We start from the raw sequence: 27036 nt of genomic DNA, 5'->3' as shown, positions 1-27036 counted from the left end.
CCCAAAGCGCTGGGATTACAGGCGTGAGCCACCGCATCCAGCCATCATACCCATTTTCTGACATGAAAACTGAAGGCCAGCTATCGAATTATCCAGAATCACCTATGAGTCCAGGCAGAGCTAGAAGGGAGTTCAGATCACTCTCCCTACCCCACTCCTCTTGCCATGAAACTTCTACAGGATTTTGAATATTCAAGTAAGAAACAGGTTGTCTCATCAATATTAAGTAAGCTCTAAAGGTTTATCAATTATACCTGGAATTAGAAGATGTATTAACACAGTACCAATAGCTACTACATAATTTTATGTTTGCCCATCAAAAATACTTGGTCTACTGATTTTGTATCTCGATATTCACTACCCTTCAGCCTTCCCCTAATTATATTTTAAATATGTATACATTATATATAGAGAGAGGCGCATATACATATTCCTTCTAGCTTGCATATCTTCATTCTACTGCCTCTCTGATTCTTTTCTCCACTGAATACTTGAGAGTATTCTGTCCTCAGCTACACTACCTGTCAATTACTCCCAAATTCTCACAGTCCCCTTCCACTCACCACCCAAATGTAACTGTTCTGAAGACAGATGACCAGTTATTCTCTGATCTCCAAATTCTCCTTTCAGCCATCATTTTCTAGCCCTCTTTGCAGCATTCAGAGTGTTAGCAACTGTTGTCTTTTGAAATTCCTTCCTTCCACATTTTAATATCACTAGATTATCCTGGTATCATTTCTCCATCATTTCCCAGCCCAATAGATAAGGGAGGAGCCCAGAGCCAAGGATGGAAGTGTGGGAGTAGCAAGGGGCTTTAGAAAAGATGTCGCAAAGTCTGAATCTCAGATTGATCTGAAATGTGTGGGAAAAAAATGTGACAGGCAATGCAAGGGCTGTTTAGCTGTGTTTGGGCAAGAAGAACAAGGCCGTGAACAATGTTCTCATATTAACAGATGGCAGGTAGACAGGAGAGCTGCTCAGCATCTGCTTTGCTTGATATGTACCAGGAGAAATGCTATTTGAATCAGAAGATGTGGACCAGGAATTATAAAAAGAAGGAAGGGAGGGAGGGAGGGGAAGGGAGAAACTCGGGATGCTTATGAAAATAATCAGCACCCTGACAGTTTAAAATGATTTATTTTTTTTCAAAACATACTCTGTATTAGCCATTATGTGGAGGTGGAGATGTTCCTTTTTGCAGACAATGTTTACAAAGAACTATTACACATGTTCCAAAGCGTAAGCAGCCTAATGCAGACACAATAAATGCTGTGCTGTTTCACTGAAGGGAAAGATCTCCACCACTAAAAAAATTAGGGAAGCTGTCGTGGGGTTCCAGTCCCATGATTCTGAAGGATAACATTTTAGGGTTCTGAACAAAATTTTTCCAGACATAACCCCAAGATCTTTCTGGATAACCTTTGAACAATCAAATGCAAATTAGAGGCGTTAGAAAATGATTAGGCATATGGTCCCTGACTTACTATGGTTCAACTTAGGAGTTTTTGACTTTACAATGGTGTAAAAATGATATGCATTCAATAGAAACTGTATTTTGAATTTTGATCTTTGTCTGGGTTAGTGATATGTGATCCAGTACTTTTACATGAAATACTCAACACCTTATTATAAAATAAGCTCTGTGTTAGTTTTGCCCAACTGTAGGCTAGGGTAAGTGTTCTGAGCACGTTGAAAATAGGCTAGGCTAAGCCCTGATGTTTGGTAGGTCAGGCATATTCAATGCATTTTTGACTTAATTATATTTTCAATTGATGATGGGTTCATCAGGAGGTAATCATAAGTCAAAGAGCATCTATACCCTGGACCCATTTTCAACAACAATAGATTAATTCTGGACATTATAGATTGAAATAAGTTAGTTGAGGTTATAGAAGGGATGTTTTGTGAGCAATCAGGGAATGGAAGGGACCACCAGGGGCCCAGACAAACTCCATTTGCATTTTGACAGGGCTGATTAATAAGGGTACACCAGGATGTAGCTGAAAGCATGGGCAGGCTGATCCAATCTTGGAGGCCACATACATCCTGGTGGGGAAGCTAATGTATTTATTAGAGGTGACGAGTCCACATTTTAAGAGATTTTGAAAGGCTTGAACCAAGAAGATATAGTTTAATGGGAATAATTGTGAAGTCTTCTATAGAAGTTGTAAAAAAAAATTCATTTGCAACACGTATAATGAGCATTGCGCTCTCCCTAGTGTGCTAGAAGATCAAGAATTACCAGCGTCTTTCTCAGCCCCATTTAATAAAGAAATAAAAAAAGTCACAAGCCTTTCAAAGAAGAGAGTCCCAAGTAGGGAATTAATTACCTAGAAATCATTCCGTATTAGGAGTGGCTGAGAAAATTAGAGAATGTAACCCAGAAAAGAGAAAGCTGAGGCCAAGCAGGGGAAATGCAACTACATAGAAATATCTGAACAGCTTGCAAATGACTTCAGGTTAAAATTACATCAAGGAATTTCTGCACAAGAAAAGGAAGATGTCTCTCACAATTAAATGTGTCCTCAGGAAATCTTTGTGTAACTTCACTATGGATCAGGGACAGGACTGTGCCCAAAGGGGCCAAGAGAAAGACAACCCAAAAACAGGTGGGCACAGTATGAGCTGGGAAGGGCTGTCTGTCTGAGATATAAGGCAGAGGTCCAGGGAAGCAGAGGGAACCGAAGCTTCAACCCTGCCTGCTGGGCATGGGAGAGTACACGGAGCAAGTTGCGTCTGCATGGGGTGGTGGGGACAATGGAGGGTTTTGCACTAGCAAAGTCTTGGGCTCTTTGCCGAAAGTGGCAAGTGCAGGAAACTCAGAGAGAGGTTGGAGGTTACAAGTGAGCGGCAGCGGAGCCGGATGACGGCTTGGACCAGCATGGAAGGTGGTTCTCTGTGCTAATGAGGGCTGTTGCAGTGAGGTCCCTTTGAAGGTTTCAAAGCACAGATATCACTCAGTAAGATGGATTCCAGGTCTTCACCCTTCCTGCAGTGTGGGTATCAGTGTTGGGCACACCAGCAGTAAGGATGCTGACTAATACGTGAGATTAGGACTGAGAAGAGAAAAAACAAAGCTTCCCCTGGGGACATGCTGGCTGGGAGAGACCTGCAGACCTGGAAGGCAGGAGAATACTGGGAGGAGAGGAAGGATGCTAGGTGTGCAGCAGGAGCACCGACCCCAACTCTGGATTCATGCAGACAGAGAATATGTGTATGTCTGTGTAAGACATTTGTGAAAGGGATTCCAACATTCATCAGGTGGCCATCTGAAAAGTCTGTATTGCTCTTAAGATTCTGTGATTCTGGGACTTTAAATTTTTTTCTTGGCTTGTCTCAGACTCTCTTCTCACCCTCAACAAAAGTGTGTCCCAGATGAGATTTTGCCATCTTCTTTTTGCACTCTCACTATGGGGATATGAAAAACACCCAGACCCTCATCTCAGCCCCAGCATCTTTCCAAATTTGATTCCAAATTTGCCTCTGAACAGCCTCACCTAATGTCCCCCGATATTGAAACTAGACAAGTCTCTCCCCAAATTGCTAAATTGCTGCTTCCATGTTGTTCTAGACCATTCCTGTCACTCACGTTACTACATCCAGCTCTGCATATCCCAAATCTTGCCCTTTTCCTGGACTCCCTGCAACTCCTCCTTGTCCCACTGTACACCTGGTAGGACTCTGATTCTTACACATTTCCTCTATCTTCACATTATAATGTTACCCACGTAACCCCGGCTCTCTTCTGTAATGCCCAGAGCCTCTCACTTGGACTAAGGACTAAGAAGCTTTCAACAAGTCCCAGGCCCCCACCTCCACATTCAGAGCATTCTGGCTTGCCTGGTGGATGCTAGTTCACAGCACCCACACCCATCCACCACCCGCCTCTGCCCTCCTTTTTCCTCTCTCCCCTTGGCCCAGGTAGAAGCTTTCAGGTCAGTAATACAAAGTCACATCTCCTTAGCTCTTTAATGTCTAGACTATGCACCAGACCAGACCACCATCCTGGCAACTTCTCTGTCCAGTCAAATTGACCTAGTCTTTACTTCTCAAATGGGCTCATAATTCCGATGCACGTGAATTCTCTGCGTGGAGCACACTGCCTGTTCATGTCAAAGCTCCCCACATCCCATGCTCCTTTAAGGTGGGGTGTTAGGTGTAGGGAAGGGTTGACCCAAACGGCTTTGGGCGTCTAGACCTGTGAAAGACCTTAGCCGTGGGGAGGATGCCTGCACGTGGCAGCCAAGAGCAGTCATTGCGGGGAGCACTTTTCTCCCTGCTGGACTCTGCAATTTCTCAGTACATTGCCATGAACAGCTCATAGGAGAGAGCTGTGATGACTGACCGAGAATAGGAAAAGGAGAAATTATTGTGGTGGGCAGAAGGAAGACAATTGAGGCTGAGAACTCTTCCAAGTGTGAACTGAAGTGGGATGTTTACTCCTTGAATTTGTTTCCCCCTTTTTAAGAGTATTGTACCAGCCACTGCTTGGTAGTTCCGTGGAGCTAATTAAGTCCAAGCTTCTAGCGTTATATGTATGTATATATATATATATATATATATATATATATATATATATATGTGTGTGTGTGTGTGTGCATGTATATGTATATATATACACACACGTGAAGTATATATAAGCATATATATATATATACTTTGTAAGTGTTAAATCGTTCAGGGAAAGAGGAAATTCATTATATTTACTGTGATATAAAGACATGAACTGGAAAATCCAATGCTATTTTGCTTCCTTTTCTTTGCTGTGTGGGTGGAGTAGATGGGCCCTGTTTCATTTCCCAGGCTGAACCCATCTGTGCACAAAATCAGGCCCCATCTTGGGGTTACCATTGGGACTGGCCGACTTAACGAACTAAGCTTGGCTCATGGCAAGGACAGCCTCTACGTGGTCATTCTGTGACTATCCACATCTTTCAGAAATAGCACGCCACCCACTGTGCAGAAACTGACTATGTATAATTGTCAGCCCCCAAAGGCATGAGATGGAAATGGTCCCACATACGTATTCTTTCACTGCAGAGCTGGTTGCACCGTCAGCTGAGTCCATTTCCAGAAAGTTCTGTTCATTGAACACTATACTTAGCATCAAGACTTTTTAGAGAGCAATGAAATAAAAACAAAAAGAAGGTTTTTGTGCTCTAAGTAAGGAAACATTCATTTTTGCCAGGACCAAATGTGTAAAAAGAATAAATTATATTTTAAGGGAAACGGGAATTTCAAAATAACACCACCAAAAAAAGGGATTTTTTTTTTCCCTACACTTTTAGTCAGGATTCCTTCTGTCAGGAGTGGTAACCTGGTCTTGGTAAACAATGTGCTCAGAGAAAAAAAAAAATAAAGTTTTTTTTAATTTCTGAATTCGAAATAAACATCTAAGTTTCCAGGAACATTTATATTTCATTTATACAATTCTTTGGTCAACCCGAGGAACTCAGAGCTCTATAATAATGCCACTTACTTCTGATATTTTGATAACAAAAAGCATGGGTTTGTTCAACGTAGATGACATACCCTCAAAATGTTAATTTTCTGACTACTGAAAATAAAATTGGATTTCCTAGAAGTGACTGTAGGTTGGAATAAAACATAGAGTAGATGTCTGAGAATGTTATAATCATAGGATAGTTATGTTGATCTTTTTGTAATTAAAATAAAATACATTTTAAAAGTCCCATTTAGAAGAAATAAGGACTCCATGAAACTCTAGGTCATTAATAGCGATCCGGGTATATGACTGTGTTTCAAAATGACTGTTGTGATCTGACTGTAGAGTATTTGTCGTAAATGCCTAAGTGAATGTTAATGAGTTATTTACCATGTACTAATGTTAACTTTCTTTCCCCAGATGCAAAGAGTTTAGCTGAAATGCTCATGAGGTAAGAACAAGACCTAGCACCCCAGATATCATGTTTGAAAGAACAATTTCCAACTTGCCTTGATTTCTTTTTTAATAATGGCAGTCTGAAATTGATAATGTCTTTTCTTTTTAGAAAAGAATGTAATTTCCTATACATTCCAAAATATCCATGTAATGCATAGCTGAAGGTGTAGATGAAAATGATGTATTTGTAGACATGCCATAGGTAGTTGTCTTGTTGGCTGGACACAACCAATAGAAGGCTTCCCATTAGCCTGGGAACAGAGGCACATAAAGAGGAAGTAGCTTTAGTTTTGCCTTCATCTAAATTTACTACTGGTGAGGTCAAGCCTTCTTTCTAACAGAATCATCCAAGTTAAAAGAAAAGCACAAAAGGAATGTGCTGTGCCCCATGCTCTTCAAAGGCTCTGGGTCTCTATCAGCACCCTCCACCAGGGCACCCATCAGCTCCTCTTACCTCTGTCTGTTCACTGTCTATTCTGGAAGTCACACCCTTCATAGTTCATCCTCGTGTTAGGAGTAGCCAGCACAGTAGTTGCCCCATTCATAACTGTGGAGGGGATGAATGAAGAGTGGTTATTGAATAAGTACGAGAATGTTCACAACGTGGAAGACAGAAATGCATCCTTCACAGCTTTCCTTTCACACGTCCACAGGCTTGTGATCGGCAAAGCTGTGACAAGTGTGTTGCTTTCACGTCCCCAAACTCTATTTTCCACCCAGTCCCCCTCTTCAAATGTTCAGTTTTCTTGTGCTGTCCAACCTTTTTACTCTGTAAATACTGGAACACTCTGATATGAAGCATTTACACATATGGATTAATTGCCTGACGTGTTACCTCACCCTGATATTTGCATTTTAGGCCTTTCATATTGCAATGATTACATGAAAAGTGAAAAAGGAAAATCAGAGTCTAGGAAATGAGTAGGGAAAATGTCAAGGACTCCGATGGTGAACTCAACATTGCCAGTTTAGGATGATTTACGTGGGAGAGAAAGAGGGTGGATCTAGGACCTCTTCCCACTCCCATCACCAACACATTTGGCTGTGACTTCCTCCTCCATCTATACATATAAAATTAGTACTTTTTTGTAATTTAAAAACTTCCCATGTTCCATATCACTAGTATCTTTGAAGACCGAAGGCAGTAGTAGAATGCCATTGGCACACAGATTACATCCTATAGACATTTCGTTTGTCCATACTGTATTTTAAAACAATGTGAATCATAGGTAAAACAATGATATGAAGGATAAGTCTTTTCCTTTCTGAGACAGAGTTTTGCTCTTGTCGCCCAGGCTGGAGTGCAATGGTGTGGTCTTGGCTCACTGCAACCTCCACCTCACGGGTTCAAGCGATTCTCCTGCCTGAGCCTCCTGAGGAGCCGGGATTACAGGCGCCTGCCACCATGCCTGGCTGATTTTTGTATTTTTAGTAGAGACAGGGTTTCACCGTGTTGGCCAGGCTGGTCTCGAACTCCTGACCTCAGGCAATTCGCCCGCCTCGGCCTCCCAAAGTGCTGGGATTACAGGCATGAGCCACCGTGGAAGGATAACTCTAAAATACATTTGTTGTGACTGATCTGATGATCTCATCTGTTGGTGCCATCTGCCAAGATTAGGAAGATAGAGGCAGGCTATGGACTTTTGATTTTTTTGGAAGGTAGGTTGGGAGGAGGTATTGATGGGAATGAAAAGACCTATTTGGGTCATGTTGAATTTGGGATTATTTTTAAGGCATCTAGAGGAAGTTTTTAAGGCATCCAGAGGAAGTGTGAGATAGACAACTGGTAGCAGAAATCTGGAGCTCAGAGGAAAAGCAAAGATGCAAATTCCCTGTACAGTATCTCCTTCCTTAAGGGGTACTTCATCACATTTCCAGGAGAAGATTACAGAAATTGCATGAGATGCCTTCAGCCCATGCTCTTTGTTTGTGTGACATTTATGGGTCACAGGGAACACATCCAAACACACATGCACTTGTGTTGAGCAGATCTGATAAAACATATGCAAAACAAAGAAGTCAGAGTCACTTGACTTGTAATAACTGATCTACCTAATAAAAGAAATTGTCAAAGGCAGACTTTAAAAATATGAATTAGTTAATAATGACATTTAAAATGAGGAGATTTCACATAAAATTTGGCTTTCTGATTTCTCTTGAAAATGCCCTGGCCATACTAGCACTGCTGAGGTGATAATGGTGCCTGGAGGTAGGCACAGTGCCCCTTTAGAATGGCGTGACTTTTGCTCACCACAGCAGCCCCCACCCCTACCCCACCCCTGGCCTGGTTCACCAGTCCGTACACTGAGCAGGGCTCCTGCAGCCCCCCAGAGAGCTTCTCCTCCCCTCAACTGTGCTCTGCACAACCTACCCTGGCCCCCTCCCCTATCTACTCCCAAACTGTAAATCATGGCTTTGTCCAGAGGCTGTGAAACTGCAGGCTATATTTTCTGACATGTTCAACATTTGTTCAATTAGGATGATTTGCTTTTTCACTTCTCCTGATATTCTAGAGTACATTCCTACTCCTTCTCCCTAGCCTCTGAGAAAGACATTAGCAAGCATTCTCTATGAATAGGGCAGTTGCTGTGGTTGCAAGACCATCTGTTGATAAGAGGAGGAATTAATTATGGTCTTCCTATTGCCAGTTACCAGCATGAATTAGGAACAGTAAAACCAGTAATCACAACCACTTATGATAGTTACCGTGGTTTTCCTTCAAATGGTCAAAGTGATTGAAAAGGAAGAGAATTTTCAAGCTCCTCAAATAGGTGGATTTGTATGGGATTAATTTAGAAGTAAAAGCAAAGCTTTTACCCATGAAAGGTTGGTTCAATCTAAGTTTGGCAGGTGAATGGGCCAAGTAAACAAAAACCTCATTACCTAACTGGTCAATTTAGGATCAGCCATATTTGGACATGGCCCAGGGGGTCCAGACAAATCATGTCCATTGGCAGAGAGAAAGATACTGAACAGCTACCCCTGGTCTGTGCTGCTGTTTTCTCTGGAAGTCAAAGGAACTGGCAGCCTGGTACAGTGAGAATACGAACCACAAGTCTATGTTCTAGGCCCCAGGTGGCCAGAAGCTGGTTTTTAGATCTTAGCAGGTCATTTTACCACTTTGTTTTCCTTACCTAAAAAATAAAAATAAAATAAAAAATTCAACATTGTTTCTAGCTTTATCACTCCACATTCTGTGTTCTAGATGGATGTAACATTTATTTTTCAACCATTTTCTACCAAGAAGTATCTGCGTATTTCAGGGAGATTAGCTGAGGGCCAGGCCAGGAAGGCAGATTGGACAGCAGAACATGCCCACTCAGTCTAGGTCCCCAGGGATCCCTGGCATGGCAGCATCACCCATTGCTGGGCTTCACGCTCCTAGATATCCACCTGTTCCACCCATGCACATCCCCCCAGAGAAGAGAGACTGCATCCCTCACACCCAGACAGAAAGACTGTCCTTTTGTATTTTTGTGTAAGATTTTTATTTTTAAAAAACAGCCTTCTAAGAGGTGCTTGCTCTAAAGAGATAACTGTATACTGTAGAGAGCTAACATATATAATGTTTGTTTAAGGTCCAGGAGTCAGTATTAGTGAGTGAGTTGGGTGTAAGCAGAAAAAGGTTCAGATGGAATGAGAATGGTCAAAGTAGTTTAGCTTTTTTGATGTTCATATTTTTGTACACATAATAAAAAATCTCTACCGTAGTGTTATAATGAGCTATGCTCCTAACAGTCCCATAGTCATTGTACATTTAAGGAATGTTCTGTGTCATGTTTGAGAGGATGACGGACTATTTATTAAGACTTTGAAGAGTGGCAGTGGCTGCAAATAATTGATTGGCTAAGCTGGGAAATTCTCTGCCCTGTGAAACCCTCTCTGCTCTCCTCTTCTTCTCATTTTAATCAAACAACCGGATGGCAAGTAAATGGATGGTTGAAGATTATAGCTCAATAATAACTAATACGTTTAGCATGATCCTATGCCATGCAAAAAAGATGCAATTTTTGCTTCCACAATGAAAACATTTGGACTCTTTTTCCAGGTTGCAAATGAGGTTTGTTCAAATCACTTTTTTAAGGTTTGCTGCCATTCTAATGACCAATTGTTATCATTTTTGAGGTTCACAGAACACAGAGTGATAAATGTAAATGTAACAATAGATTGTCAAAAATGACAGCAAATATTAAGTAATGAAATAACTTAGTTGGAATCCAATGACCTTTTAGAATGAGAAGGATATTATTGCCTCAAAACAAAGTCTTGGGGACATCTCACTCAGCACACATTGTGCCCTCAAAATAAATCAATGTGAGGATTTACTTCACAGATATTTGCTGAGCACCTACTTTGGCCATATACTGTTCTAAGTTCTAGGGAGACACAGGAAACAGAACAGGTGAAGAAAACCCCAGTGGAGCATATTTTCCAGTGAGAGGCAGATAATGGATAAGATAAATCAACTAAGTGTATGCTAGAGAGTAATAAGTGCCAAGGAGACAAAATTAAACAGAATGGGGAGAGGACACATGAGACATCCCCATCGCAGGGCCAGCCTGGCTCCACTGGAAAGATGGCATCTGAGTCGAGCCTTGCAATGAGGGAGCCAGCTATGCGGGTTTTGGGGGTAGCAGGGGAAGTGTGTTCTAAACAACGGGAACAGCCAAGTGCAAAGAGAAAGAAGAACTGTGAGTCCAGCTGGGCGCAGTGGCTCACACCTGTAATCCCAGCACTTTGGGAGGCTGAGGCGGGTGGATCACGAGGTCAGGAGATCGAGACCATCCTGGCTAACAGGGTGAAACCCGGTCTCTACTAAAAATACAAAACAGCCAGACGTGGTGGTGGGCACCTGTAGTCCCAGCTACTCGGGAGGCTGAGGAAGGAGAATGGTGTGAACCTGGGAGGCGGAGCTTGCAGTGAGCTGAGATCACGCCACTGCACTCCAGCCTGGGCAACAGAGCAAGACTCCGTCTCAAAAAAAAAAAGACTGCAGTGAACTGTGATTGCACCACTGCACTCCAGCCTGGGCGACAGAGCAAGACACTGTCTCTAAAAACAATTAGCTTCTGAATCTCAAGGCTTGTCGGGCCATTTTCTTATAGTCTTCTGAGGAGGAAGAATTTACCTCCAGCCTTGGTCATCCTGGTTCGCAGAGTTGAATCATGTTCTAAATCTTGGTGCCAGCCAGTCGCAGTGGTTCACAGCCATTATTTAGCCTGCTTCCTGTGGCAGTCTGGTAGCAGACCCCTTATTGTTGTTTAAGTATAGCCTGCACTTGGTGTTCATCGCTATTTAATAGAGCAGCCGCTGACTGCCTCATAACTATTCATGAAGAGCAGAAGGCACTAGCTCACACTTCTATTTTTGGTGCAAGGACAAGCTCAAGTCCCTAGTGAGGTTTCTAAACAGATCTTTGGGATATTCACAGAGGAGTAGTTTCCCATATGTTTTTGTGGAAATATAGCTTGTCTAAGCATGCTGTAAATGCAGCGCCCCAAGTAACCAAAATGCTTTTCATTTTATTTGATTATTTGAATTTTGTCATTATTCTCTTTTTAAAAAAAATCAATAAATGACAAGTTAGTTAAGTCAGTAATTTGAAAGAGCATAGAGATCATGTGAAAAATCAGGACAAAACGTTTGAATTTGGGCTCTGCATAATTAGCATGATGTAGGTACATAACCCAGTTCCTCATCTGCAGAGCAAGAAATCTGGTTCAAGATCAAGTCCTAAGTAGGAATGTTGCACCTTTCAGAAGTTGTCTTTTTCATGGGATAATTTGCTTTCACTCAAATGAGGAGTATACGTGGATCTCATCAGGCTAACATCTAAGGGGGTACTTGAGTGACCTTCACTTTGGGATAATTAAAGTTCTGTCCACCACTTGGTTTAAGAGTGGATGAGTCCTCATTAACAAGGAAGGATCAGTGGAGGCAGAGCCCTGGGACTTGGGGTGAATGGCTCGGTTAGAGGGGAAAACATTTAAAATGTAGCATTGAGTATTCCTATTTTGGTCTCCATTAAAAGTAACACAGAGGTAAACCATCACTGAGTTAACTAGGCTCCAGAAATCTTTCTCAAAACCAGTGTTAACAACAATTGAGCTGGATTGATGGATGCCATAGATTATGCCATTGATTGGATTATCCAAGTGACTGCTGCTTCTTAGAGGATGCTTCAGTAAATACTATTTGAACATCTAGTAAAGTCTTATTATTCTGTAAAGACTGAACAACCACCCTTCTAATGTGGATTGCTAATTAAGGTCTTTATTGACTTTTTTAGATTTTTTTGCAACGTGGAGATTCTTTTTTAACTGCAGGCTATAACTGAATACGATTCTACCATGCAGTTTTACTACTTATTTTCATTTACTTTTAGAGAACAGCTCACTCTAAGAGTAATTTTCTGGTACACAAATTTTGAGATTAAATTATGATAGTAATTGCTTTTTTCTATTCTAAAATGTACTATCAGTTAGGAAAACTAATGTCAGGGAAGCTAACAAGGTTTGTGATTTGCTTCTAGAGCAAAAATAAAATGACACCAGAGATAAATACAAGTCCATTAGTAAAACTCCCGTCTGACAAACAGCTGGTGCATGTGCTTTTTCCCTCACCATCTTTGGAATATCTGGTGCCTTATTCCTCACCACCACTGGAATATCTCACATCTGACAAATGAAAATGCTGTTGATTTTTAATTGCTTTTCATTTGTTTCATTTAGCATTTACACAAGAAATGAGATCTTTCTAAAGATTCTATTGATAGATGTAGAGCCAATCTCTATTGACAATTTGTATTTTCTGAAACTCCCCAACCAGCTGAAATTTAATATTAATAAATAACATTTGAATGAAGGAAACATTTTCATAGTATGTACTTTTTCTGTTCCCCTCCCCACAAGGTATTTGTATATTTAGACAATAAACTAAGTTGGTATACAGGTGCATGCTGGTAGAATGTTAACACTGAACTGGATTTGTTAATGCATTACCCCATTTTATTCCCAGTAAGAATACCCGGACTTCAGATACGTTAAGCAAGCAACAGCAGACCCTGCGAATGCACATCGACATACCCAGGGCTCAGCTTTTGATTGAAGAGAGAGACACGATGGAGACCATCGGTAAGGTGCCCTATTTGCCACTTTACACAAAGTGGCTGCCACAGCCATGCCTTCTCAATCCAAACACCAGGGTGTGGGAAATATTAGACAGGAGAGTGTGTTGAAGGCTACATGAGTACAAAAGCTAGAAGGTAGAGAATTGTTCTTGTGAAGAAGAATAAGTACCAGCAAATGTGCAGAAAATTTGACTTATATATACCACCATATATGCCAATAATGCCAGTCATTTCCAGGCATTTGGGACAGAAATCCCCCAGCTCTGATCCATTTGGGATCTTTCCAGAGGAGGCTACGGATGCCACTCCAAGGAATAAACATCTGCAATCGAATACACATCAATCCAGAAAGCCTGCACTCTAAAGCCCCAGGTTGAAAATCCACTCTGTGCCCCCCTCATCAACTCTGATAATGCAAGTCTTCATTAAAGAAAACTTTTAAACTGTACTTAACACTTAAACAAACACATGTCTTTGTACAGGGTATCTTCCCCCACACCAGTGCCCCAGAAACATCCTGCAGCTCTTTCCCCAGCAGCACTTTGGGAAAAACACCAGGGCCCTAGTTTTAGGGTTTCAGAACAGCCACCTGGAGGTTTTCTGGCTTGTTCACCCTTCCCAGCCGCTTTCCACCTGAAGTCCATTACCCCACACTGCCTGTCTCGATTATTCTATTTATTCCAGAGTGAAATACCTTATATTTCCTTTCCAATAATAATGAGAAGAATAGCTAACATGTTTTGAGAATTCTGTAAATGTCACATAGTTTTTATAAGCACTTCATGTGCATTACTTAATTCAGCCTTTCAACCAACATATGAAAAACGTCTTGCTTTTGTAACCAAGATGTAGAGGGTCTATGTAGCTTTCCAAGGTCACGGAGACAGGCGCAGAACCAGGTTCCCCACCTGGCCACACTCACCACCATGCTCTCTGTCTCCAGTGACAGCTAGCACAGCAGCAGGCCACCTGCTTCCACACCAACAGGCTGCTTCCAAAAAACCCTCAACCAGAAGTTATCCAAGCTTTTGGGTGCCCATGGAAACACCCTGAGGCAGGCTCCGAGGCTGCCTCTTTTCAAACCTGGCTGTGTTTGTTTTGGAAGGTGTTTGCTGGCGTCAGTCCCAGGGCAACCCTTTCTTGTGGTCTGGATAAACTGCCTGACTGTCAGCACATAGCCCAGCTGCCTCCTGCAGGGAAGGCAGTGGTAAGAGGCCAGGTGGGCAGAACACCTCCTCCATCAACCCTCGCCCTTCTGCTGCCCCACCCACCACTGGAGACATCTTGACCTAATGGCTCCTAAATTCTAAGGCCTGGGTTCTTCTGGCTGAAGTCACATTTGGTCCAGGCATAGCAGCACTTAAAGAAAGATTGGTCAAGGGCCAAAGTGGCTCTTGATCAGCTAACTTCAGTGAAACACTTCAGTTAAACCATGTATGTGAGGTGGCACTACCTGCCCTAAAGTACACAAGATTTTGTTAGCTTGCTTGTATCAGGACAAGGGATAGGCTACTATATTTTGCTTTTGATTATCTTTTTTTGGGAAAGGGGAAGGTATACCTGGAATCTCTTTTGTTTCACCCAGTAGATTGGGCATTAAAACTAAAAATTTCCTTTCAAAAAATTTCAAAAATCAGAATGTAATTCCTTTGACCATGTAATTTTATAAGCCCTTTATACGCATTATTTAATTTAACCCTTCCAGCCAACATAAGAAAAGGTTCTTTTGTAACTGAGACGTAGAGCGGTTACATAGTTTGTGGAGGTCACCATGGTTATATAACATGGTTACAATATTTGCTAAATGCGCCTCACTAGACAATAATGCTACACATGGCTATGAAAATAGATAGCTAGGCAGATGCCATGAGTGGTCTATGGCCTTCCAAGAGCTGGTCACTGGGGGCTTAACACCAGAGAAAGCCTGCCAGTCATTTCCATTTGTAAATATGACCCTTAGCCAGAGATCCATCCCAGTCCATGCAGGATCATCTACCAGCAAGAGCCCTTGACCTCCTTGTGATGCCTGACAATTGGTGGATGGCATTTTCTAATTACTGGGAAGTGGAACTGTGGTGCTTCAAAATGCTCTGGGCTCTGACCACAAGAATCCAATATTACAGTGACATTAATTTCCAGCTAGAATGAATGGTTAACTTCATGATCAGACAGGCGCCCAAAATTTTCCATGAAAAGTGTGTAACCTAGCCCCACAGATCATCTGGTGTGATCTAAAAGGGCCTGCCTGCTAGAAACTGTGACACATCCCATCATTAATGAAAAACAAATGTAGACACGGAGCCTCCCGTGCTGGGTCCAGTTGTAGGAAGCTGTCTCTGTGGAAGAGCCACCCTCTTTGAGGAGTCGAGTGACCGCCATGGGGCCAGACCTCCAAGCCAAGCCCAGGCGCCTGCTGTGGTGCCAACCTCACCGCACCGTGCACTGGGATACTCACAGGCATCTTGGCAGCCTTTCCTCTATTTCTCTGCCAAGAAATTTTATTCTAACTTCGAGAGGCTTTCCTTCCCTGCCAGAGACTGAGTAATTGGATTTTGTAAGGTTCATTCTGTTCAGAGCCTTTTTTGGGCACAGAAGTCGAGCTGTGTTGTTTACGACTTTCGCATCCCTGTTGCAGTGTCAGGGCAGGCTGCAGCGTGGTCCCTGCTGACTGATAAACTCTTAGCAACAGCATCCTGGGCTGCAGTCTTTGAAAATTTATGAAAAATCTAGATATCCTAGCCAAAGTCTCCCTTGGAGTAAAAAAGCTCTTTAAAAAGTATGAAACACATCGCAAGGTAGTAATGAGAATCCTGGCCCACCAAATAATGACCCAGCTCAAACAGCGGCTCCTGCTCCAAGCACTAAGATGCCCAGAACCCATCCAAACCCACGCTCTGGCCTCGCTCACCTTCAGGTGCCCACAGCAGTAGGACTTGGGAAGTCTGACAAGAAGTCTCATGTAGGAGAAGTCAGTTAATGGATGTTCTAGAGTGCTTAAGGCTTACAGGAGGTGGGAAGAAAAGGAACATACCTTGAGTCCTTTAAAATAGAGGAATCAATAAGCTCTGAAGACTGGCATGTTTTCTTCTATTTCCCCCCCCCAAACATTAGCCAAGTTCAGAATAAGAGCAAACCTCAGTAGAGAGAACTGCAGTGGCGATTTTCTAGTCCTGCAAACAGAGCTTCCCAGCAGCCAAAGGGAACCGTCTTCATTGACAGCCTCATCACTGGTGAGGGGGCTGGCATTGCAGATGATGTCTCAGAGAAGCTTTTGACAAACACATAAATCCAGAGTTCAAATCAATGTTAGCTTAATGAAAAACCAAGCCCAAAGAGAAAAGAGAGCTCCTTCTCTGCATAGTCATGGTTCTTCTTAGCTCATTGCTCCCAAAGCCAACCCCTAGGAAGAAGCTTCTATTCCTAGCACTCTAGAGTGATGCTAATTCAGTGCTTGAATTTGCAATCATTTCTGTCACTTTAGATGAGGCCATTATTGTGGTTGTCATTAACAATAACACAAGTGCCTCAGGAGAGAAAAGGCCAGGGAGTGGTTGGAAGGGAGATAAATGTGTTTGGCTTTCTGTGTTCCTGCCATCCTGTAGATGATCGTTCCACGGTTCTGTTGACGGATGCTGACTTTGGAGAGGCAGCTAAGCAGAAGTCCCTGACGGTCACTCACACGGTCCATTACCAATCGGTGTCTCAGGCCACTGGGCCCTTAGTGGATGTTTCAGACGCTCGGCCGGGAACGAGTGAGTGGTCAACAACACTTAAAATGTGTGGGTGTTAACAGTGCTGAAAACGTAGTGATGTTCTTTCTCTCTCAAATGAAAACGTGTGGCTTTTCATACCTATGCCTGAGAAACAAATGGGTATAATAACATCTCTAATTGGGATAATGAGCTGTTATTGATGGATCTTGGCTATTATTATGTCCGTGGAATTACTGTTAGTATTGGTTACTATAAAAAGTGCTAGAAATTTCAGGTACATGTATTTATTTTTTTAATTTAAGCAACACAGAAAAGGAAGAAGGTAATCCACATTAGTGTGTATCTGCTGTATGCCAGTGTTGGGATAGAACGATGACATCATGCACGTTATCTTTGCAACAATCCTGTAAGATACCTACTCGTGAAGCAGGTATCATAGCCCCTATTCTGCAGATGAGAAAACTATAGCCTCAGATAAATTATGCAAACTGCATAAAGTTGCACACATAAGTAGTAAAACCAAGATTCAGCAACAGACCTGTCTATCCCCAAAGCTTATGCTTTTGCCCCTGAACACGCTGTTTGAGAAAAATTATAATTCTGGTTAATGTGAAGATTATGTTGGATTTTGTCATTAATATTTGCATCCATAATATGTGGAAATTAATTACTGCGATGAAGGTGAGTCCCCTGATATGTATCTAGAGCTTATTAATTACTCTTATTTCTTCATAATTGGAATCATTCTTACATCTCTTTAAAGAATGAGAAATTGATGTCCTGATTATTATCATTTTGGAAACTTTGATGTCTAGCTTTCAAATCTCTCATCAATTTCTTTGCAAAAATTTACATTCTTAGAATAGTGTGTTACTATTAGAAAAATAAATACTATAATGTTAAAAGCTATTCTTCATAAATCCTAGCTTGGGAAGCATGTGCGAAATGCAGTGAGCTTTATGAAATAAACCCGTTGCCTATGAAATAACATTGTAATATACAAAAAACAGTTTCAGCAGTCATTGAAATCCATTTAAAAAATGTTTTCAAGAACATTCTACATTCTAAAGAAGTCTTTTACCTCTTCCTTTTGTCTAACCTTCTTCTCCCCTTTCTTCTTTGATCACATTAATACATTCTGAAAACATAAACGGGATATGAGTGGGAATTAGCTTTGCAAAGGGGTGTGTGCCAGAGCCTTACTCTTAAAAAATGATTCAGACCGGGTGCAGTGGCTCAATCCCAGCACTTTGGGAGGCCGAGGCGGGTGGATCACGAGGTCAGGAGATTGAGACCATCCTGGCTAACATGGTGAAACCCCGTCTCTACTAAAAATACAAAAAATTAGCCAACCTGGTGGCGGGCGCCTGTAGTCCCAGCTACTCAGAAGGCTGAGGCAGGAGAATGGCGTGAACCTGGGAGGCAGAGCTTGCAGTGAGCCGAGATCTCGCCACTGCACTCCAGCCTGGGCGACAGAGCGAGACTCCATCTCCAAAAAAAAATAAAATAAAATGATTAAAGGGCTTTGACATCTCTTCAGCCATTCGCTTCTCCCTTGTGAACCGCCTGGTGTGGCTTGCTGCTACTTCAAGACACTGCTCCAATGGGTTTAAGAGCCACTTTTTTGCTGCTAAATCAGAAAAAGTTATAGATATTGAAAGGATTCGATTTTTAGAGCAATGCAGCCTTGGCTTCAGCATTCTGTTGGAAATGGTAGCAGAAGAACAGGCAAAAGAGACAACAGGGCAGATGCCCTGGGTCTCGTCCTCCACCTTGACATGCATCAGAATCACCCAGTGCCTATTTAAAATATCAATTCCAGGCGTCCACCCAGAGATTCTGGCGTAGGAATCCGCATGGTAACAGTCACCCTGGGTGATTCGAATGCTGGCTGTTTGGACCCCACATTGAGAAACACTGCCCCAAGGGTTAGAAATGTTTCCTGCATATAACGCAGCAGGGCAGGACCCCTCCGACACATCAGTTCTTCCTGCCAGGTAAAAAGCAACATGCATTTCTACTTCCCTTTCAGTGGTCAGCTAGCAGCCAAGAATGCATAAAGCTAGTCATAAATAGTTAAGACAGGAGAAGCAGCAGCCCAAAACAAAAGCACTGGCAACCTTCCAGCTGCATGGTCAGCCCCAGAATAATGGGGAAGTTGATTTGTTGGCATGTAAAATATCAACAGAGACAAGAACCGGAGTCACAGCAGATACTGTAAACCAGTGGTCAGCGAGAGCCAGGCAGGACGCATGTGGGAGGGGCGTGTGTGTATCTCATGGCTATAAAGTTGGAAGCAGGGCTGGGAATGATAATGCGTTCATTCAGCACTCGAAAATATTTATTCAGGTTTCACTTTACATATACGGCTCAGTGCTGTGTGATGGAGATACACCATGAGTAAGATGCAAAAAGACATTCATTTCATTCTAGTCGGGGGGCAGATGTTAGACATGGAACTAAAGTAGTTTTCATTTCTCAGTAAGTCCTAGACAGAAAGAGAATGAAGCCCTGGTGAGTCAGCGGGCATGTGGAGCAGTGGGAGGGGCTCTCTTGGGTCCAAGTCATTCAGGAGGACTTCCAGTGAGGGGAAGACATGAAACAAGATCAGAGTCACAGCAGGAGCAGAGGGGGCAGCAGGGAAAAGCTCCCAAGGTTCCCCGCATGATGAGGATGGAAGTGGCACTGGAGCACAGTGAAAGGCAGGGAAAAGGTGAGACAGAGAAACAGATGTCCTCATCATGCAGGGTCCCCTAAGCCAGTGCCTAGCAGGTGCATTTCATTCTGAGAGTGCTGAGCTGCTGTCCCTGGGGCTTAGCCTGATGATCACAGGGAAACAAACACTACAGCTTATAGAACAATGTTTCTTTCCTGTGTGATGAATTTCACTAAATGATGTTTACCAACATCAAGCAAATCTACTCAAATGCATGCATCAGTCTCTGGTTCCCCCCTCACTCTCCAAAATGAGCTTATTCATTTAGCACTTGCGGAACCCTCTGTATTAGTAAAAGATCTTCTGGATCATTTTTTTCATTAAATCTTCCTCAAAAACCACAGTGTGAGAGACTGACAACACTCCATGTTTTATTTAGAGTTAGAAATGCTAGGTGACTGGCCCCACAGTGGGTTCAAGAGTCTGAAACCCATGAACTTTTTTTTTTTTTTTTGAGGCAGAGTCTGGCTCTGTCGCCCAGGCTGGAGTGCAGTGGCCCAATCTCGGCTCACTGCAACCTCCGCCTCTCAGGTTCATGCCATTCTCCGGCCTCAGCCTCCTGAGTAGCTGGAACTACAGGCACCCGCCACCACGCCCAGCTAATTTTTTTGTATTTTTGGTAGAGACGGGGTTTCACCGTGTTAGCCAGGATGGTCTCGATCTCCTGACCTCGTGATCCGCCCACCTCGACCTCCCAAAGTGCTGGGATTACAGGCGTGAGCCACCACGCCCGGTCAACCCATGAACTTTCTGAAGCAGAGTCCCCCACTAGCTTCTTGCACCAGAGCTTCTCACCTCTGCCCAGGTGTTTATACCTCTGTGAATTCCATGGAGCAGGTTCTTCTCACCACAGTTTGGCATATTTGCAGAGATTCATTTGTATTCTGTATTTTCCTCAGCTAGAGAAGACATCGTGATTCTATTTTATATGTTAGGACTGTGTTGTCATTGCAGGAATTCTTTATTTTTAAGGAAAGCATCTAAAACATGTTGCTTGCGTACCAGAAGGACTGCATGGTAGAAGTTATGTTTCTAGGCATTTTATTAGTTTGCCAGAGGGTTGCAACAGATTCTTATGAGGATGGGAGGAATCATAACAATTTGCTATTTATCTCTGTCGGTGCTGAAAACACATCCCTTGGCTGGTTCTGCTGCACTGATTACTTCTCTGTCTTTCCTGTGGATTATAATACACTGGAAAACTAGGACTCTATCCATGTCCTCATCCCCGTACCAGCCACAGTGTCTGACACAGGCATGTAGTGGATAAATACCAATCAGCCGTCAAGTTCTGAGATCAGAACAATGGGAATGGAAAAGACAAGACACTGAGGCGTGTTTGCTGCATAGGAATCATGGGCAGGGCCAGCTGTGCCTGCCCCATGTACCCGGAGCACTTGGGCACATTAATCTCATTCAAACTTCAGGACAGCTCTTAAGGTGGGTGATGACATCACCTAGCCTCAGAGACTAGGGGATTAGGCAGGTCTGACAAGGTCACTTGGCCAGCGACACAGCCAGGGAGTAGTGAACATGAACTTCCAGCCCAGGCAGCCTAATTCCAAAGCTCTCACTCTCAGTCATTCTACGTGGCCTTTAGGTAGAGATACTACATATAGGATATGTAGAGACTAAAGAATAGACTTCACACATATGCACATTCAATGACAAGAGCTTACAACATAGACTTGCATCCTTATTGTTGAGACTTTGAAAGAAAAAATGCCCTCTGTCACCCAGGATGGGACTAGCAGTGGCCCTGAGGGAAATACCTGGGGTGGGTGAGGTGCATCCAGTGGTCCAGGATGTAATAAGTGCTAGATAAATATTTGTTAGTTACATGAGGGAGTGTTCAGATCTCTCAGTTTCATCCTCTCTCTGAGACAACTAGCAAATTCGTTATGTAAAGCTGGACCTCCACAACTGCAAGATATGGAAACCAATGGCACAGATGAAAGCAGATTAATACCACGATCACAGTACACATGACATGTTCTGTAACCCTATTATCTACAAAATCCTCTCTCATCCCAAACTCGGGATAATTAAAATAATCTGATTCAATGGGCAGAAGCTTAATTAGGGTTCAGACCCCACATTGAAAGGCCATGAGCTATTTATATCCCGTGCCCTCCAACTCCTGGGCTGCTGAGCAGGCATGATGCTTAATCACCGAGTTTTATTTATATTAGAATGCTGGGAGCCTAACAAAATACTTTCCATGAAGGGGCAGTAAATCCCAGCGTTTATTTGCTTAGTAGATGAGCTAGTAAGTTACACAAAAAAGGCTTCCTGTGGAATCCAAGTAAAAATTATATTTTAGCTGCTATCTTAGGCATTATCATACAGCAGAGTTCAGTTCAAGTACAAAACAATGGCTCCAAAAACCAAATTATTAAAAAATAAATGTGTCAAATACCCCAGTATTCTACATACTGAGGCAATTTTGACCCTAGGATGCCTGCCTAGCGCAGAACAGAACTGAGGGCTGTGGTTTAAGGAAACTAATATCATGACCTAAATTTTCAACATTATCAGGCCACCAGTAAAACTGTCCTCATCTAGAAAAAAGAGATTATGAACAAAATTAACTTGAAAAGAGACCAGGCTTTGAATCAAGGCTGACATGTGCGACTTTCCCCTGGAATTTTCCAAGTAGGGTGATCTCAGTGAGGAAAGGGGCTATGACAGTGAAGATCTTTGCCCCACCATTGGGGAGTGAGCTCAAGCAGAAGAAACAAGGGTCAAGGTTTGGGAGATTGGAGGAAATAATTGTATCCTTGAAGTGGGACTAGGAAACTACACCCCCCAACCACCCCCCAACTTCCATGCCAGAAGTAAACCTGCTCAGAATGAGCTACAACAGTTGTAGTTGCAAGAAACTTAAAGACGAATAAAAATGAGAATTTTCAAAACTTACGTAAGGGACTGGGTAATTTTCTGGAAAAAGACTCATTAGCATTTAAATAACAAGCTTCACTTATTTAAGCTCCACTTATCAAGTCAATAGTGCCTGGAAGACATTTAGCCTCTTCCCCATCATAATGTTTTTCTGTCTTTTTGAGGGCCTCTTTCCTAGCATTTCGGTGAAATAACCCAATTATCATTCATACCTGGTTGTGTAGAGCTCCAGCATAACGCATTTACATTCTCATCAAGGCCAAAAAAATCTTCTAATGAAATCTTCCATGGAATTGTGCAACTAAGGGATGAAATGTGTCTTAAAATCAATGCCCCAGAGAATATTCACCAAGATTGAGTATTCTGATGATTTAGGAAATCTTAAAATCTATCTCTTTGGCTGCCATCTTAACATACCTCTCCAGCAAAACACAGAATGATAGACTAGGTTCAAAGTCGAATTAACTAGAAACTTGCAATGAGGAAATCTTCTATTTAAAAACAAAGTCATTGCACCTTCCCAGTGTTAGCCTTTCACATTCCAACATGGAATTATAAGCAAGCCAGGGTCATGTAGACACAGTACTAGGAAACTTAGACACTCAGGATTTAGCCATATGTGGTCAAGAAACAGGCATTATCTGAACTGAAAAGGCAGAAGGTTTGGGTTATAGTTTTATCACTTAACAGCTATGTCACTTCTCTGTGAGCTTCCATTGCCTTCATAAAGTGACCCTAGGTCTATTAATTCCTTCAGAAAACTCTGTATGTCAGGGATTATTGTAGGCTCCATGAATGGATCCAAAGAGGGATACCATCGCCCCTGCCCTGGAGACACTGCCAGGCTCATGAAAGCACATAAACAAATCGGTGCAATAACATTACAGGCTGGCCCTGTCAGTTTTGCTCCTTTGAAACTTCATGAGAGCCCAACAGTGAATACAGTCTGCTGGGTTTAGAAGTGGCCAGACCATACTGAAATATAACTGTATCAAACTGCTCTTTGAGAAGCAGAGAATTCAAAGGTAGAAAAGACCCATCTAGGACCTTAAGCTGCCTCCAGGCTGGAGCCCCAGAAAAATCATTCCAGATAACTGAACCTCTCTCATTTTCCACAGAATTCCAGAAGAGGCGATGTTGTAGCCCACTCTGGTACCTGACAGTCTCTGCTGGTGGAACATCCTTCTTCTTAGCTCACCAAAGGGTTGAGCTAAGAACTCCGTCCACCCCATCGACTTGCTGCCTTTGGTTCCAGATTTAGAGAGAATGAAGCCCATCTGGCCCCAGCTTAACCCTTTCTTCTCCATATTAAATAACCCGAGATGTCTTTGTCAAAGTTAGGACAGTTCCATTGAAGAGATGTGCTATCATAGGCAAAGGGCTTAAGGAGAGTTGGGACACAAAAATATGGTCCCTCTGCTCTAGGAGCTTTCAACTTAATGAGTAAAACAGTCATCATTAATACAATGAGTAGTAATATGAGAAACAAAAATACAGGCAATATCCGTATTAATTTCCTAGAGGTGTTTTAACGTAGTACCACCAAATGGGTGGCTTCACAGCACAGAAATGTATTTGCAGGCAGCTGCAGCACTCCAGTGTCCACCTGCATCATCCCACGGCCCTCTCCCCTCCTGTGTCTGTGTCCTCTTCTTATAAGGGCACAAGTCATAGTGGATTAAGGGCCAACCCAATTCCAACATGACCTCGTCTTAGCTAATTTCATCTGTGATGACCCTATTTTCAAACCAGATCATGCATTCTGAGGTCCTGAGGGTTAGGACGTGAACATGTCTTTTGGGGGGACGTGATTCACTCATAACAACACTAGGGTTGTAGAAAGGAGGTCATGTTAGAACACATTGGGCTGAGCTTCCTTGTTTTACAGAACATGATGATGCCCAGGAAGTTTAAATGATGTGCATCGGGTCATAACATTATTTTTTGTACTATCATTCAATTGCAGTTGCAAACATCATAACCGAAGCACCTCTCTCAAGTCATTCTCTAGCACAGTAATTGGTTTTATTTTCTTTATAATCTTCATCACTATTTGAAATTTTCTTGTTTTGTCCTATAATTGTTGTCAGTCTCCCCTCATTCCATTTCTAGCTTTTAGAAGGGTCATAACATTATTAAAGGCCGAGAGCAAGACTCAAATATGTAACTTCTGAATCCAAGTAGGGTGTTCTTTTCCCTGCAGGGCTGATTAAACACGTAAGTGTCAGATGAAGGTTTCAAGCCATAAAGGAAAGGGAAAGTGTCCTCTGCACAGGAGAAGCCAAGGAAGTTTTCCTGGAGGGCGTGGGCGAGTTGGCAGGGCTGGGTGGGTGGCACCGACCTCTGCTCTGCTCTCAGCTGACCACACTCCTCTGCAGACAAAGACTGACATGATTCTTGGCTCTTCACAGACCCCACCACCAGGAGGAATGCCAAGGCTGGGCCCACAGCAAGAAACCGCTATGCCAGCCAGTGGACCCTCAACCGACCCCACCCAACCATCTCAGCACACACCCTCACCACAGACTGGAGGCTGCCAACACCCAGGGCTGCAGGATCAGTAGACAAAGAGAGTGACAGTTACAGCGTCAGCCCCTCGCAAGACACAGGTAGGCCCTCACGCTGCCTCCTCCGTCCCTGGGGACCAGCACGGCCCCCCCGCACTTTGAGCTTCCTGGGCTCCTTGGGGAGGGGAGAGAGGGCTTCCTCCCTCTTACTTATGTTCTTTTGAAGGTCACTTTCAACTTGTTACGCAGTTAATCTAACAGTTACTAATACAACTGCACAGCCTTTACTCCACACAAGGCAAAACAGAGCCAAACTGCATCTATTCTGCAGGTGTCCTGAATCTTAGACCCAAGCTTATTTCTCCATTTAGTTCCTACCCCACTGGGAGAAATAGAGACATTTTTCAATTTTCACCCCCGTGATTGCAATAATTGCTGATTACACTCGGAGGGCGCCTGACCCATTACCATCTCCAGGATTAAGACACTGCACTTGAAGTTACATGGTGAGGTCATAGCACCCTCTATAGGGAACACAGGCTGATCCGTTTGACAATTAAATGGGTTGGTTATAAGGTAGATCATCCAGTCTGTGCCATCAATCACCAAGTTTTCACTTCAGAGAGAAGACAGGCCCTAAGAATAGCACCGGGTTGCCCACCACCCCCTCTTAAATTTTGAAAAGAAATTACATCTGAATCTAATAGCTGTAGGAAATTTTCATCCTCATTTTTCTTTTGTTCTTGATGATATACTTCAAAAGCAGTGTTTCAGAGGAGGATCGTCGCCATGTGGATTTATTTTTATGGCCGTGATTTCTCTTAGAAGAGTCTCAGAGTTCCACACAGAGGTGACCTTAAAACTTCTTAGTGCATTTGAAATGCAGACATCTCCCTGACCAAGATGACGTGGCCCAGCTCAAAGGCATGTGGGCACCGGTTTTTGTCCTGATGGTTTTCTAGTCCCCATAGAGGGTAATCACAACAGAAGATGCATCCCAGGGGTTGGGGACCATTCTGGCTTGTGGCCAATTTCTGTGCAACGTGACATCTTTATTTCTAAATATCGTCACATCTTCCTTCCTGAGCTGAGGCCCCAGAAGCTGAACTGCAGCTCAAATCATTCATGCCAATTAAAGAGTCTCTAGGGCACAGATCCATTTGCAGGTTGGAGCAGAGAGGGGGCTGCTGCCGCTCCTACTGTTTTCGCTAAAAGCAGGATTTTTTTAAAGGGAAGGCATTACTTATTTATGGAAATGTTCCAAGCTGGGACATCTGACTACAGCAATTTGGTTGCAACAAAGCTTCCCTTAGCCGGATCTGCTGAGACTTGTGAAGCTGGCCTCAGAGTGCCTAAGGCAGGAGCCTCTGAGAAGGAGCCAGAACTCCTACCAGGTCCTTCCATGATCTGGAAGAAAACAGCCCCAAGCCAGGAAGGGCCATGCCGTTGGTTCAGACTTCTGATGGTGAGTCGTCCGTCTTGTTTTTCTCTTTCCTGGTGTAGATCGAGCAAGAAGCAGCATGGTCTCCACAGAAAGTGCCTCCTCCACTTACGAAGAACTGGCCAGGGCCTATGAACACGCCAAGATGGAAGAGCAACTGAGGCACGCCAAGTTCACCATCACGGAGTGCTTCATATCAGACACGTCATCTGAACAGTTGACGGCAGGGACAAATGAGTACACGGACAGTCTGACCTCCAGCACCCCTTCCGAATCGGGAATCTGCAGGTTCACTGCATCTCCCCCCAAACCTCAGGATGGAGGAAGAGTAATGAATATGGCAGTTCCAAAGGCACATCGGCCAGGTAGGTGAGAAAGGCCACCTGGGGGCTGTTGCTTAGGGAAGTGCACCTTCCTGGTTCTCCCTCATCTGCTGTGAAAGCCCTTCTCAGTGTTCAGACCAAATGGGTGCTCTGTTTATGGATGGCCACCTAACAAACCATCCCAAAGTTCATTGGATTAAAACTACAGCAGTCACTTATTTTGTTTATGAATCTGAAATTTGGGCGGGGCCTAGTGAGGGTACCATGCTGCAAAGGCTCTCCTGGGGCTGGGGATCTACTTCCAAAGTGGCTCACTGACCTGGCTGTGTTCTCCCTGTGCTGGCCTCTCCCATAAGGTGCTTTAGCTTCCTCACAGCATGGTGGCTAGGTTCTAGTAGCAAATG

The 27036-nt window shown here is 43.2% G+C and overlaps 1 protein-coding gene across 1 annotated transcript in view; it reads left to right on the top strand.

Annotated features, from left to right (window-relative positions):
• DSCAM (DS cell adhesion molecule) overlaps nucleotides 1-27036 on the top strand; it is a 799693-nt gene that overhangs the window by 754572 nt on the left and 18085 nt on the right. The window contains exons 28-32 of the mRNA XM_030806202.1: nucleotides 5867-5897; nucleotides 12920-13035; nucleotides 16634-16783; nucleotides 24773-24970; nucleotides 26372-26674. Coding sequence (XP_030662062.1) covers nucleotides 5867-5897; nucleotides 12920-13035; nucleotides 16634-16783; nucleotides 24773-24970; nucleotides 26372-26674 — 798 coding nt within the window. The remainder of the gene's footprint in view (nucleotides 1-5866; nucleotides 5898-12919; nucleotides 13036-16633; nucleotides 16784-24772; nucleotides 24971-26371; nucleotides 26675-27036) is intronic.

Source organism: Nomascus leucogenys, chromosome 25, assembly GCF_006542625.1.
Source record: "Nomascus leucogenys isolate Asia chromosome 25, Asia_NLE_v1, whole genome shotgun sequence".
Lineage (NCBI taxonomy): Eukaryota > Metazoa > Chordata > Mammalia > Primates > Hylobatidae > Nomascus > Nomascus leucogenys.
The sequence above is the reverse complement of the archived record's forward strand: the minus strand, read 5'-3'. Positions and strand labels throughout refer to the sequence as shown.